Here is a 12,843-nt window from a genome sequence, read left to right as displayed (position 1 = left end):
TGATGACTGACAGAGTGATAACAATAACTGGAGTGAATAAATAAAGACCATAATTAGTGAAAATTCTGAGTTTGTTCGTTGTGACATTAAAAATCATATTAAAACAATGAATGAATCTTCAAGTTATGCATTTCTTAATAGTAATTCATCAGAATTAAAATTACTTATTTCACTTATAACTACTATATTGCAAGCAAATAATGAGTGATATAATGGACAATGGTTATATCTTATGCTTATATATATATACTGGAAGATGGGATCGGACCGGAGATCTGGGTAGCATAACTGGTAACACATTCACACGGTAAGCGAAAGTTGTGGGTTCGAGTACCACTTCGGGCTGATTGTTTTCTTCCAGTTTAATCTAAATTATTTAATTAAATATTATAATTATTAATTTTAATATGAGATAGCTCCTAACACTCCCCTCTAGTGTCAAATTCATTTGTAATTCAAAAATCATTATTTCCAAATTATAGCCCGATTATTTACGGCAGTTATGAGTATCTATTTGCCATATACCAGATTTCGGTTGGTGTTTATATTTGTAAACAATGAGTGCTTTGAATGTTAAAATTTAATTGTTAAGACTAATTATGATTGTGCATTATCAGCCACATTAGGGAATGTATCACTGGTAAACAGGTTTAAAAAAATAAATTGGTAAAATATACTGGTAATTTGATATTTTTTACTGGTAAAATCAGTAAAAAATAGATAGGTACAATACATAAGTTTTGAAGCCAAATATTAATTTGTATACATTTTCATATATATTTTTATATATGAAAGACATAAGTATGAAATGGTTTTATTTAAACCATAAAAATAGTTTGTCATTTATCTTGTAAAGAACTGTAAAATAATGATTTAAAACTTTTGAAGTATCGTATTACAGCATTATGCTGGATAGTTTGGCAATTTGTTTCTTAACATGTAATGTCTAAAGTTCAATAGTAATTCTAGTTGACAAAATGGAATACATTTATCTGGATGTGCATTCATGCTATCCACTTTTTACTTGTGGCAACTAAAAAACAACAGAAAGCTCTATTTTTCTTTTTTTCTGTTCTGGAAAGCAATTTTGCTTTCCAGAACAGAAAAAAAGAGAATTAAATTGACCATAGAGCACCAAAGATAGTTTAGTTGCTGATTTGTCATTGAGTTGGCAACTAAACAATTGCTAGTGCCACTAATTTTTACATTTGGAGTCAAAATTTAAAAATTGCTGGTAATTTCCTATAAACTGATAACATTTTAAAAATTCATTGTTTTACCAGTAATAAGGTCAGTGAACTTGTAACTCCTAAGCAAAATATTCAGGCAAATAGGCATATGTAAGCCGACTTTTGTATTATTTACCTGAAGGTGATAATTGATAACTTAATCAAAACTAAACTAAATTAAAATATCTTAAGGATATGATAATTCTGATAAAGCAGTTTCACAAAACATAACATTATTACTAATGTATGATTTCTAAAAATGTTAATTGTATTCTATATATGTGCATTAGAATCTGCTTATTAACTGCTACTTTTCATAATTCCTCACTTCTTTTACTTTCTGCTTCAGCTTAAAAGTCGCTGTAATAGCTTTAAGTCATAAATCAGTAATCTTTAAGATGCAAATTATTTCTCGGAAATCATAGAGCAGCATTAAAAAAGAATTTTGAACTGAAATCTAACTGAATTGTTAAAAATTGCTGGTAATAAATGTTATAATTTTATTACCGTATTTTATGGACTATAAGATGCACTTTTTTCTTCGAAAAATTGCCTCCAAAATGCAGGTGCGTCTTATAGTCCATAAAATACAGTATATAATATAATAAAACACATTTTGCAACTAACCATATCACATTCTTCAGGATCGGCCACCATAGCTTTCATTCCGTAGCGATGTGCTTCTTTTGCCAGACGAGCAGCAAATTCTTCTGCTGTTCCTGTCTGAGATCCATAGAATACCACAATGTTACGACCCTAGAAGAAAAATTAGATATTAATATGCAGAGAATAATTTACTAGTGAAAAATATAAAATACAGCACATGCTCACTAATCTGAACTACTGTGATTATCACACAAGAATGTTTGGATTAGCATGATTATGTATAAAGAACAGGAAGTGAAAAAAGGACTACAGACCAATACAGTGGAATCTCGCTTAACAAGCATAATTTGTTCCAGAACCTTACTCGTAATGTGAAATATTCGTTAAACAAAACAATTTTTCCCATAGAAATTAATGCAAAATATGATGATGTATACCATGCCGGAAAAAAATACTCAAATACCGTATTTACTTGCATATAAGATGAGGTTTTTATTCATTTTTCACTGCTTTGAAAACCTTGGTCATCCTATATGCGCAATTTCCTATATGCAATAATTTTTGTGAACTGTGTATAGTTCATGCTGCCATTATAGCAGGGTGCTATTGAGGTGAAGGTGAATGTTGCTTTTAAAGAGATGATCCAAAAATAGCTGGTCACTTAACAATGATTATAAATGTAGTTATTTCATATTTGTTAAATTGGTATTCTTAATGAATATTTGTACATTCTGAATCATTAAAAATAAACTTTTTCCTGTCATGTGCATTATAATCTTTTGGTTTTGCTACATGGATATCAGGTGCGTGGAAAAGCAATCTTCAAAAGCTGATAGCAGTCATTCAAGAAATACTGCATTTTAAATTCACTCGATCAGAGAATGACGCTTTGTGGAGTAAGAGTGAAAAAGAAAAGAATTGTAATGCAGCTTCAGAGGGCAGGTCTGAGTAGACAAAAGTGATAGCGTCAAGAAAACATGTTTGTTTGCCTTAATACGTGCATTTGATGATAATTTATTTGGGATTAAACGAAATAAAATTAGAATTGTATTAATAAATCTAATTTTCTTTATTTTGATCTTTAAAGTCACACCTCGTCCTATATGCGAGATCGTCTTATATGCGAGTAAATATGGTATTTTATGTATAATGTTTATTCAAAGAAAATTATACAATATACATTGTTAAGGAGAGTGAATCATCATCATCTTTTCTTCTAGCATGGAATGAACCAACCTAGAATGCAAATTCAATTTGCAGAAAAAAAAAAATCGTAGATAATAGCATGATGGAGCATGCCCACAATCCAGGACTTTCCCCTCTCCTCGTCACTCATTATGCAAAACTTTGCTCGTTAAGCGAGTCATTTTTTAAAAGTTTGATTTGCTCATTACGTGAAACACTCATTATGCAAGGTGCTCGTTAAGCGAGGTTCCACTGTACATGCATGTTTAAAAAGCTTTTTTAATACTGTATGTTAAATTTATAAAATTAATAATAATCAATTTGACATGTTTAAATTCAGTTTATTTATTTTTTTTTAAGTAAAGGAAACTATTACTAATGCAGTGCTTCTTGAACTTTGTGTTCATGGACCAGTTTTTTTTTTCATTCCAATCCCTCAAGAACTAATTTCATGAAATTGAATTGGTTATAAAAGGGATTATTTTAAATGTTGCTCAAATGAGTTTTTTAAATTGAACTTTTAGACCATGTTAGTAAGAAAACTACAACAAAAAACTTGATTTCAAAGTTGTAAATTTTGAAAAAATGGATTTGTGGGCAGTTTTCAAATAACTGCCTGGGCAAATTTTTATTACCAGGCTACCTAACAGTAAACATTTAAATTACAAAGAAAGACAAAAATTATGAAAATATTTTTAAGGATGTTTTTAAATAGTTTTTATAAACATAATACATAAAACTGAAATTTTAAGTGAAATCTTGTCACAGTATAATAATAAACTGTTTGCAAACCACAGTTTGAATATCACTGGCCTAACAAACCATATCTTTATTCTTATTTAAAATGCATTTTTCCTTTGTTTATTCAAAGCTAATAATTCTATATAAAGTATCTTAATGGCAAACCCAAATATATTTGAATAAAAAATATATATAATATATTAATACTGTAATAACAATTAATATTTCAAATAAATATACCTAATTTCTGTTAATTTCAACACTATATCCACAATTTTTAACTTTTTTAAGGATTTTTTTAATTATTTTTTAAACTCTTTAATATAACATACAAAGAAAGGACAAAAGAGGTCTGTACCTTGTTTGTGTGTCAAGTGATTGTCGATTATGTAACTATTTGTTTGAATTGTTACTATTTTTATAAAATTTAAATTTTGGACAATCTGTATGTGTGTCATTTAATGAAGGGAATACATTCTAAGAACTATGCCATTAAGCAAACATCATGACTTAAACATTATATTATATAGTCTACTATTCATATAAGGTGTATAACCTATACATATTCTTATATATCCTTTCTGCAGATTAAATTTAGTAAATATATTTTCCAACAAACAAATTAAATTATTTATATAATACCAATAAATGGCAAGAGCATATATATTAAATAGGTAAACATTTATAAGACTCGTGTCTATAAAGATCTAATAAAGTGAAGAGCTACAAGAATACTGAAAGAAAATGAAATTTACATAACATTTTAAGATTATGAAAATTAATTAAAGCATAATGATTAATATTTATGAAATTGGAAAAACTCATCAAGGAAAGTTTATAAATAAACAAACTTACTGAAGATTTCATTTTGCTAATGAAACTTGATTCATCCATTCTCATCATCGTTGGTCTGAAAATAATAATTGATATTTACATTTCACAAAATTATAATTCAGATTTAACTGCAATTGTTACACAATTACTATTAAGAAAAAACAATGTTAATAATGTGAATCCAGTCAACCCACTATTTGCTGAAAATAATTCAGCCAAGCTGGAAGAAGTTAAAATTAAAGTTGAAGTCTTCTAAAATAAAAACTGAACAATGTAGGAACTTATTGCTAATATTTTGTATAGATATTGTCAGATATTGTCAGATTATTGCACAGAAGAAAGAATTCCAGATCCATATTTAAGTAAATTTTTCAATTTAATCCAACTACTCAAACTGTGTATATGTGATTAAACACTACACATACAACCAATATCCAGCAATAAACTACATAAAAACAAATGTTTTTACCTTAGTTTTTGTAGTTTATTGCTTATCTGCATTTAATCTTTAAACTAATAGAAAAAAGATGAATAAAAGACATTCAAGAACTCTGTCTTAATGTTTTTAAACAGTCTTCAGATAAGAGAAAAACCTACTTGGAAACTTTTCCATCTTATTCTGGATATGTACAAAGAAATAGCAACAGGTCATTAAATAATTTTAACAAAAATTCATGCAAATTGCTAAGTAATATTTTGGGGAACATACAAAATGCAGGTCAAGCCTCAATATTAAGAGCTATTACCTAAACATTATTATTAATTCATACATTGCAACAGAGAATAATAAGCTTGCTAATTAATTACTACACAAACTTTACAATATATTCAGTGATTTCTTTATTTACAGATATAATTTTTGATTAAAAATGCTGTGTCAATACTTAACAAAATTATTTGTTGAATTGCTAATTATTGAAAAGCAGCGTAAAAATCTACTTCCTTAAATTTTTCCTTAAGGATTTGATAAAATTTTATTCATAATAAAATTAAATTTTTGATTCCATTTTCTTCTGATAAATATCACTGAGTTCAGCGTTAAAGTTTTCTTTATGCTGCAAGCACTTTTGACGCTAAAAATCTATTTTTAAAATTTCGCCAACGAAACTTTTTCCATTGTCTGCTTGGAACACTCGGCACATGCCACTTTCAAATTTTGTTCTTTTCTTTTTCTTTTTCACCTGAGAACGACGAACATAACTTCGTCGAAAGTGCTTGCAGCATAAAGAAAACTTTACTTTAACGCTGAACTCAGTGATATTTATCAGAAGAATATACAACTTTAGCGTGAGTTTACATTTACTGATTCCATTTTTTTTAAAACATTTAATATAACATTACAAGAAGAAACACTGGATCCAAGGTGATTAAGATGTTGGCCTATCACTCTAGGAGACCCAGGATCAAATCCTGCAGGCAATCCCAGGAATTTTTTAGGTAATTTATTCCAAATGCACCGAGCCCAGTCCCTCGTCATTCAAATGCCTCCATTCTGGTCCTGGCCAAACCCAGGATGGATATGATTAAAATGGTTTCCTTAGTGCCCACATGGCAGAAAGAGTGGGGGGAAAAATCCTTAGACTATCAAGCTTAAAAATTTTTAAACTTTTGCTGATTTTACTTATTTATTTATTTTTTTTAATAGATAAAAAGTAGAAAAAGTGAGATGTACGGTTGGAGCTGATAACCTAGTTATAGTTGTCTTGTTTTAAAATGTGGATAGTAACAGTTGCTACAGCAATGAAATCCAACATCTTGCTCACATTTGATGGGAAGTAGAAGCATTCTTCATGTTTTGTAGGAAATGTTTTGTAGGAAAAAAACGGCGGGCAATGAATCACGAGCAGACCAGATCAACGGCGGGCACACTCGTAAAGAGTACAGCTTTATATCCCGGAGCGGTTGTGGGCTGTTATCCGCCTGCCTGTCAACTTCCAAGCAGCCAGATAATTTTATCTTGGGTAGAATAGAATTTACATAATTGAAGTTTTAAGGTGCCCACAGACTAAGGACAGTTTGTATTACAGTTTGCATTTGGATGTTCTCAAAAATACTGGTAAGTATTAGTATAATAATGTTTTTTGATTGAAAATAGCTATTTATTTTTGAAATAGCTGATATATATATATATATAGGATTTGGAAAGAATATATATATCAGTGGCGTGCCGTCATTGGAAGCGATGGAAGCGCCGATTCCACCTTCCAATGACCTTCCCTTGAATTTTATAAAATATAAATTTTCATATTTTAATGTACTTTGAATTAATTAAAATTAATATTTTATTATAACTGCATTATGTATCTTTTACAAATTTCTATACTACATGTGAAAAAAAACGATAAGATTGCTATTGTATATTCGAATAATTCGGTGGCGGAAGGAATGTCGAAACCGGGTCAGTCTCCAATCAGTCAGATTATATAGGCATTAGCACACGCGGTTTACAGTGCACCAACCTCACCCGGTTTAGCTGGTAGAAGCGACACACTCGTAAAGAGTACAGCTTTATATCCCGGAGCGGTTGTGGGCTGTTATCCGCCTGCCTGTCAACTTCCAAGCAGCCAGATTATAGGCATTGGCGCATGCGCTTTACATAGCACAAACGTCACGGTTTAGCTGGTAGAAGCGACACACGCGTAAAGAGTACGCGACTTTATATCCCGGAGCGGTTGTGGGCTGTTAGCCGCCTGCTAGATATTCGGCCACTCTCGCCCGATTATGTGAATCACGAGCAGACCAGATCAACGGCGGGCAACCCGCGGGCCAGCTACGGCTGGCGAAAAGTTTCTATCTGGCCCGCGAGATCTTTAATAGATTATTAAATTGGAAAAATAACTAATTAATAGTTAATTTTCCAATTCTTTGTAATTTTCGAAAACGATAAGAGAAATAAATGTAGTAATTAACTTTTTATTTATTTATTTCATATTTGCAGACTAAAAAAATTACGAGTCACAAGAAGGCGTCAATTAACTACTACGGCGCGGAAAAAAACGTAAAATTTATTCTGGCCCGTGTTATAAAAAGGGTTGCCCACCCTAGACTAGATTTATAACAACCCAACCGATAGGAGTTTACTGGCACGTTTTTATGATAGTTCTGTATAGTTGACGGGAGTTTAAAAAAACTCCATTAAAATATTTGATATATTTATTCTGCGTTTATTCCGCTTTCCCATCTTATATTACTTACGGATTTCGATGTTAAACCGGTAATATTACGATTTAGTACGTCCCATCTGTAAGGGGATGCAGAAAAAACGTGTACAATTCTAGTACAGTGTTAAAAATTAACTGTTACTTTGGCAGCATCATTTACAACCAAATTTAATGAATGAGACGTACAGTACATACAATGGTACAAAAAAAAAGCTCTAGAATTTATTTTCCTTAAATTTACGATTTATATATCCGTTGTCATAAAAATTTGTCTTTCCACTGTTTTCCCAAGACTACAGATATTCAGGTACAAAGTAACCGGTTTCGACTTATTTCTACTTAAGAAGTGAGTAAATAATTAAGAGATTAGGGAATGGGGACATAAATAAAACCCTGTTGAAAGAGCCAGAATTTTACTTCAACAAAAGCTTAACAGAACCAATCACTCGCTCAGTACAGTGGGAAACTGATTTCCGTGTACACCTGGTATTAAAACGAATTAGTTAGAAAACGAATGACTATTAAGTTTAACATAGTTAGATTTTTACAGCTACGGTGAGAAACGTTTAAAATTTACAACAGCCCTGTGGCGTCCTTTGAGATATACTAGTGATGCGACAAAAGAGGCATTTGACATTGACCGGTATCGGCACCCTCGGGATTTGGCACGCACACACTCACTACACACCTACCTGGACCGGCACTAGTTCCATCCATTAGCTACTCGTATCGAGATATTTGACTAAGTGGATTGTTTTAAGATTTAAAAAGTAAAGACTATTTTATGTTATTTTTATGTACGTTTCTTTACAAAGCTATATTTTAATTATAATTTTCTTTAAAAGTACATTAATACAATCGAACAATACATTGTACCAGGTATGTAAATCCATCGCACATTTTATTTCACCGAGTAAGTTTTTATAATTTATTTTTAATTTTAGCCCTTATATCGTGGCTAGCGATTCGGAATGTAATTGTGATAGTAAAAATACATTTAGAGAAGTCTACAGTTTTTACTGGCTTATCGAACAAATGAATACGAATGGACCCTAGACCAGTGATTCTTAACAGGGGGCCGCGGCCCCTGGGGGTCCGTAAGAAGTTTGCCGGGGGCCGCCAAATTATGCAAAATTTCCTTCGGAATATAATAAAAAGAAAATTGATGTATAATCCGAATATCGTATTGAAAAGTGAAATAAGAAAGATAAAGTTTTCCTATTTAGTTTTTATTTATTTATTTTGTATTTCTTCCTACATACAACTTTGTTAGTACAGAAGAAATAAATGTAAATATGCTACTTACACCGCAGTATTTACTTCTTTTATTCCAAAGCAATTTTAAGAAACTATTAATGCTTGGAATTTTAAAAATAATTAGGAAAAATAGTAGGCTTTGAAAATTTAAATATTTTTGCAAAAGTTATGCAAAATCCTTACGACAAGTGGGCGTTTTAGTTTTAGTTTAGTTTTAGCATCGACTTTGGATTGATTTATCGACGTGTTTCTTATTTTATTTTCTGTAAAAAATTAATGAGTTTTCGTGTTTAATTGTGAAGTTTGAATGTTATTTAAATAGATAATGAAATAATAAAGTTATGATTTACATTTATTATATAAAAAATAAAGCAATAATAAAAAAATCAATTTATTATAGATAAATTATCAAATTATCAAATATAAATTATTATTAAAAAATGGGGGTCATAAAAAAATTATGAAATATTTGGTGGGCGGCGAGTATAAAAAGGTTAAGAACCACTGCCCTAGACCATCACTGACGCGCAGTTAACTGATTGCCCCTGGAAGTCGGCTTCTTACAGAAACACAGCTTCCCTGTCATCAAATGTCACGGCACGCCACTGATATATATATATATATATCTGCTATTTCAAAAATTTCAAGATTACATTACTGGTAGAAATAATATCACTATTGATCATAATTGGACTTACACCACTAACAAAAATAATCGAATCATCAAAAATGATGATAAACATGATATTAATATTACTTAATTATTGAGAATTTATATGAAATAGAAATATAGTTACATTAATTATTCATTCTAATTTTTTTTATATACATTTTACTTATCAGTTGTGCTACAAGAAAGGTTTTGAAATAATTACAACATATAAGTAGTGTGTGTGAAAAATAATGTGATTCATTATAGCATAGTAAGTTTTCATACTAATTCTTTCCAAATTCACATTTACAAAACATGATTTGACAGCAAAACTGTTGATGCATTCATGATTGCTTTCAATTGGCAAAGTTTCAACTGTCAATAAGATTTTTATTAACTTGTTTATGTTAAAACTTACTTTAATTCTCCTTTTTTCCCCCTAAATCAATTTGAGATCCGAAGCCCCCCTCACTTGTTTATGTTTTTATCTTTCCTTTTTTGTGATTTTTGAAAACAGTTGTAAAAGATAATGCATTTGTTTAACCCAAAGTGGAGAGACGGTGTCATGGTGAGAAATTGAGCTGGGAAAGTGATCGATGAAAAAGTTGAGATTCATAAAACAGGCAATTTCCAGTTTAAATATACAAAAGAAAGATGAGGGAAGCACTTTACATGACAATTAGGTAATCAGTCCAATGAGAGGGAGCCAATGAATGAAAAAGGAAGACCTTGATCAATCCAAATCACTGACTTCAAGGACAGCGACTCACCCTTGAAGTCAGGGTGAGCCACTGCCATTGCAAAGTATGTTTGTTGCTGTCAAGAGCCTCCAGATGAGTTGCCACAATTGTAAAGCATGTTCATTGACATTGAGAACCTCTCAGGTCATCACTGTCATCACAGCAGATCATGTCATCATTGACTTCTCACAGACACCTGCTGATCCAACTAGGAAGAGAGATTTACCTTCTCCAATAAACACCATGCTTTTCTGACCAGACCACCCAGTGTCATTTTATCAACCATCAAGGGCCTGACAATCACCCAAACTCACACATCCTACCCCTAAGACCAGAGTATCTTCATCTCATTCTGCCAACAAGAGCGATAATATCAACAATCTATATCCTCACATTGTCTCCCACCTGAACTCCAACCCATTTTGAGCATCAGCCTTCAACTAATTGTAAGAATTTTTCCTTAAAAATAAACACAATTATAATTGTACATTTGTGTATGTCTCTGTGTCTGCCACATACCTCCTTACATCCACATCCTCTCACATCATCCTGACAGAAGCTACTTTGGAACCTATTATAGGGGTGTTTTACCAACAAAGGCGTCAGGTAACGGTTTACATCAAATATACACTGTTTCCAAAATAAATGATTAATTATAAATATAAACTGCATAGTCATTCAAAGAAAAGAAGATCTGAACAAAAAATATATCTCATTATCCTATAACCACTTAGCACTGACAGAAAGCCAAAGGAAGAATAGATGTTTGAGACTACTACAGCAGATTAATACTAGTATAATATTTCACCACCATTTTCTTCAAATACTGTTATGTGCTTTTAAAATTTCTAAAAAGTAACAACAAAAATTTACACAATATTGGGAGAAATATATATATTGCTATATTTAAGTGTATTGATAATCTTTAGTTTAAATCATAAATCTCAATTTATTGTACTATCCATTTCTTTTGAATATTTTCAAATTGTTCTCTTAATTATACATATATTAACAAACAATACATAAAGTAATATACACTCTCCAATTTAATTAAAGTTTGTGAACATAATATTTACATAAGTTAGAAATTTGGTAATGAATATATATCTGAAATGATTACTTGTCTAAATTATTTTTAAAATAATTATAATTAGAGGAAAAATTAGAAATGCTAGAAAAATAACAAATGTTTAACTTACTATAATGATACTTAATTGTGTCATTATCTATACAAGATGATCAAATAAAAACTTGCAGTTGTAAAGTTTTTATTTGATATTTTGCAATTAATAATGTTAAGATGTTAAAATTTTGTATGTTAAGATAACAAATAATATGCACAAAAACTTTGGAAGTTCTACTGCAGTAAAATTTTACACAAGGTTGTATCTACTGAATTGTGATGTAATCATTCTTACATTGACCTTCAACACTTAACTGACATTCCAATTGTGTTGATGGTCAATCCATGTGTTGTGAATTACTTTACATCATTGTATTCAATTCAATTCTTTGTTTTTATATACATGTGTAACCAATAAAACTAAATGCAATAGATGTACTTTATTTTCCAACAGATTCAAGTACAACAAACAATCACTTAACAGTGAGCAATTTTAAATGTTAGCTCTAGAGTCTGCAATAAATAATTGTCTAAAATTCAAGTGTTTCTAATGATGTGTAGCAAGTTTATGATATGCTAATTCTACTCTTCACAATAAACTTTTCATTTGGTCACCAGTGTGTATGTATGGCTGTATATATATAATATAATTATTATAATTATATATGTTCTGTAAATTAACAATATGCTATAATTATAAGTTGTTAATGTAAAACTTTATAAAGCATATTTAATTATATCCAATTCTATGAGGAAAATTTTTATAATGTGTATACTGTTGATATAATGGATTGAATCAAATCCAATTCTAATAAATTACTAAATTTAATAATTCATAAATTTCTTACTTACTCAATCGAAAAAGTTTTGAAAGATTCCATATCAGACGTTTTCTTTTTTCTTAAAAACATCCAATAGATTGCAAGACCAAATAAACTAACTAATATCATTATGTCGACAATGCCAAACATCGGTTGACTGGCTTCTGTTGGTTTTAGTCTTTCTGCTGCCGTTAAGTTTGGTATCTCTGATGCTGCGAGAAACATTTTTCTTGGTTTATGTACACACTTTATATCTGAAAAAATAAGGAAATTTATATTATCCTGTTAATTATTTGTTTTAGTTTAGTTTAGTTTCCTCATATATTTACAGAATTTGTTAATTTGTTTTCCTCCAAATTATAAATTTTAAGATTAGAGAATATTAATGAATTATTTTAAAAAATAATAATAATAATTTGCTGATGAAATTTTATTATAGCTTCCATTCATTATAACAACATGTAATACTAGCAAAACTAAGTGAAAAAGTATTA

General features: G+C 30.2%; 1 protein-coding gene across 1 annotated transcript in view; it reads right to left on the bottom strand.

Annotated features, from left to right (window-relative positions):
- Nucleotides 1–12,843, bottom strand: part of Cpr (Cytochrome P450 reductase) — a 39,311-nt gene that overhangs the window by 10,597 nt on the left and 15,871 nt on the right. Inside the window, exons 2-4 of the mRNA XM_067288162.1 lie at nucleotides 12,381–12,603; nucleotides 4,617–4,671; nucleotides 1,857–1,985 (exon numbers count right to left, since the gene is read on the bottom strand). Coding sequence (XP_067144263.1) covers nucleotides 1,857–1,985; nucleotides 4,617–4,671; nucleotides 12,381–12,574 — 378 coding nt within the window. The 5' untranslated portion in view covers nucleotides 12,575–12,603. The remainder of the gene's footprint in view (nucleotides 1–1,856; nucleotides 1,986–4,616; nucleotides 4,672–12,380; nucleotides 12,604–12,843) is intronic.

Source organism: Centruroides vittatus, unplaced genomic scaffold (assembly GCF_030686945.1).
Source record: "Centruroides vittatus isolate TY-2023 unplaced genomic scaffold, ASM3068694v2 scaffold_769, whole genome shotgun sequence".
Taxonomy (NCBI): domain Eukaryota; kingdom Metazoa; phylum Arthropoda; class Arachnida; order Scorpiones; family Buthidae; genus Centruroides; species Centruroides vittatus.
The sequence above is the reverse complement of the archived record's forward strand: the minus strand, read 5'-3'. Positions and strand labels throughout refer to the sequence as shown.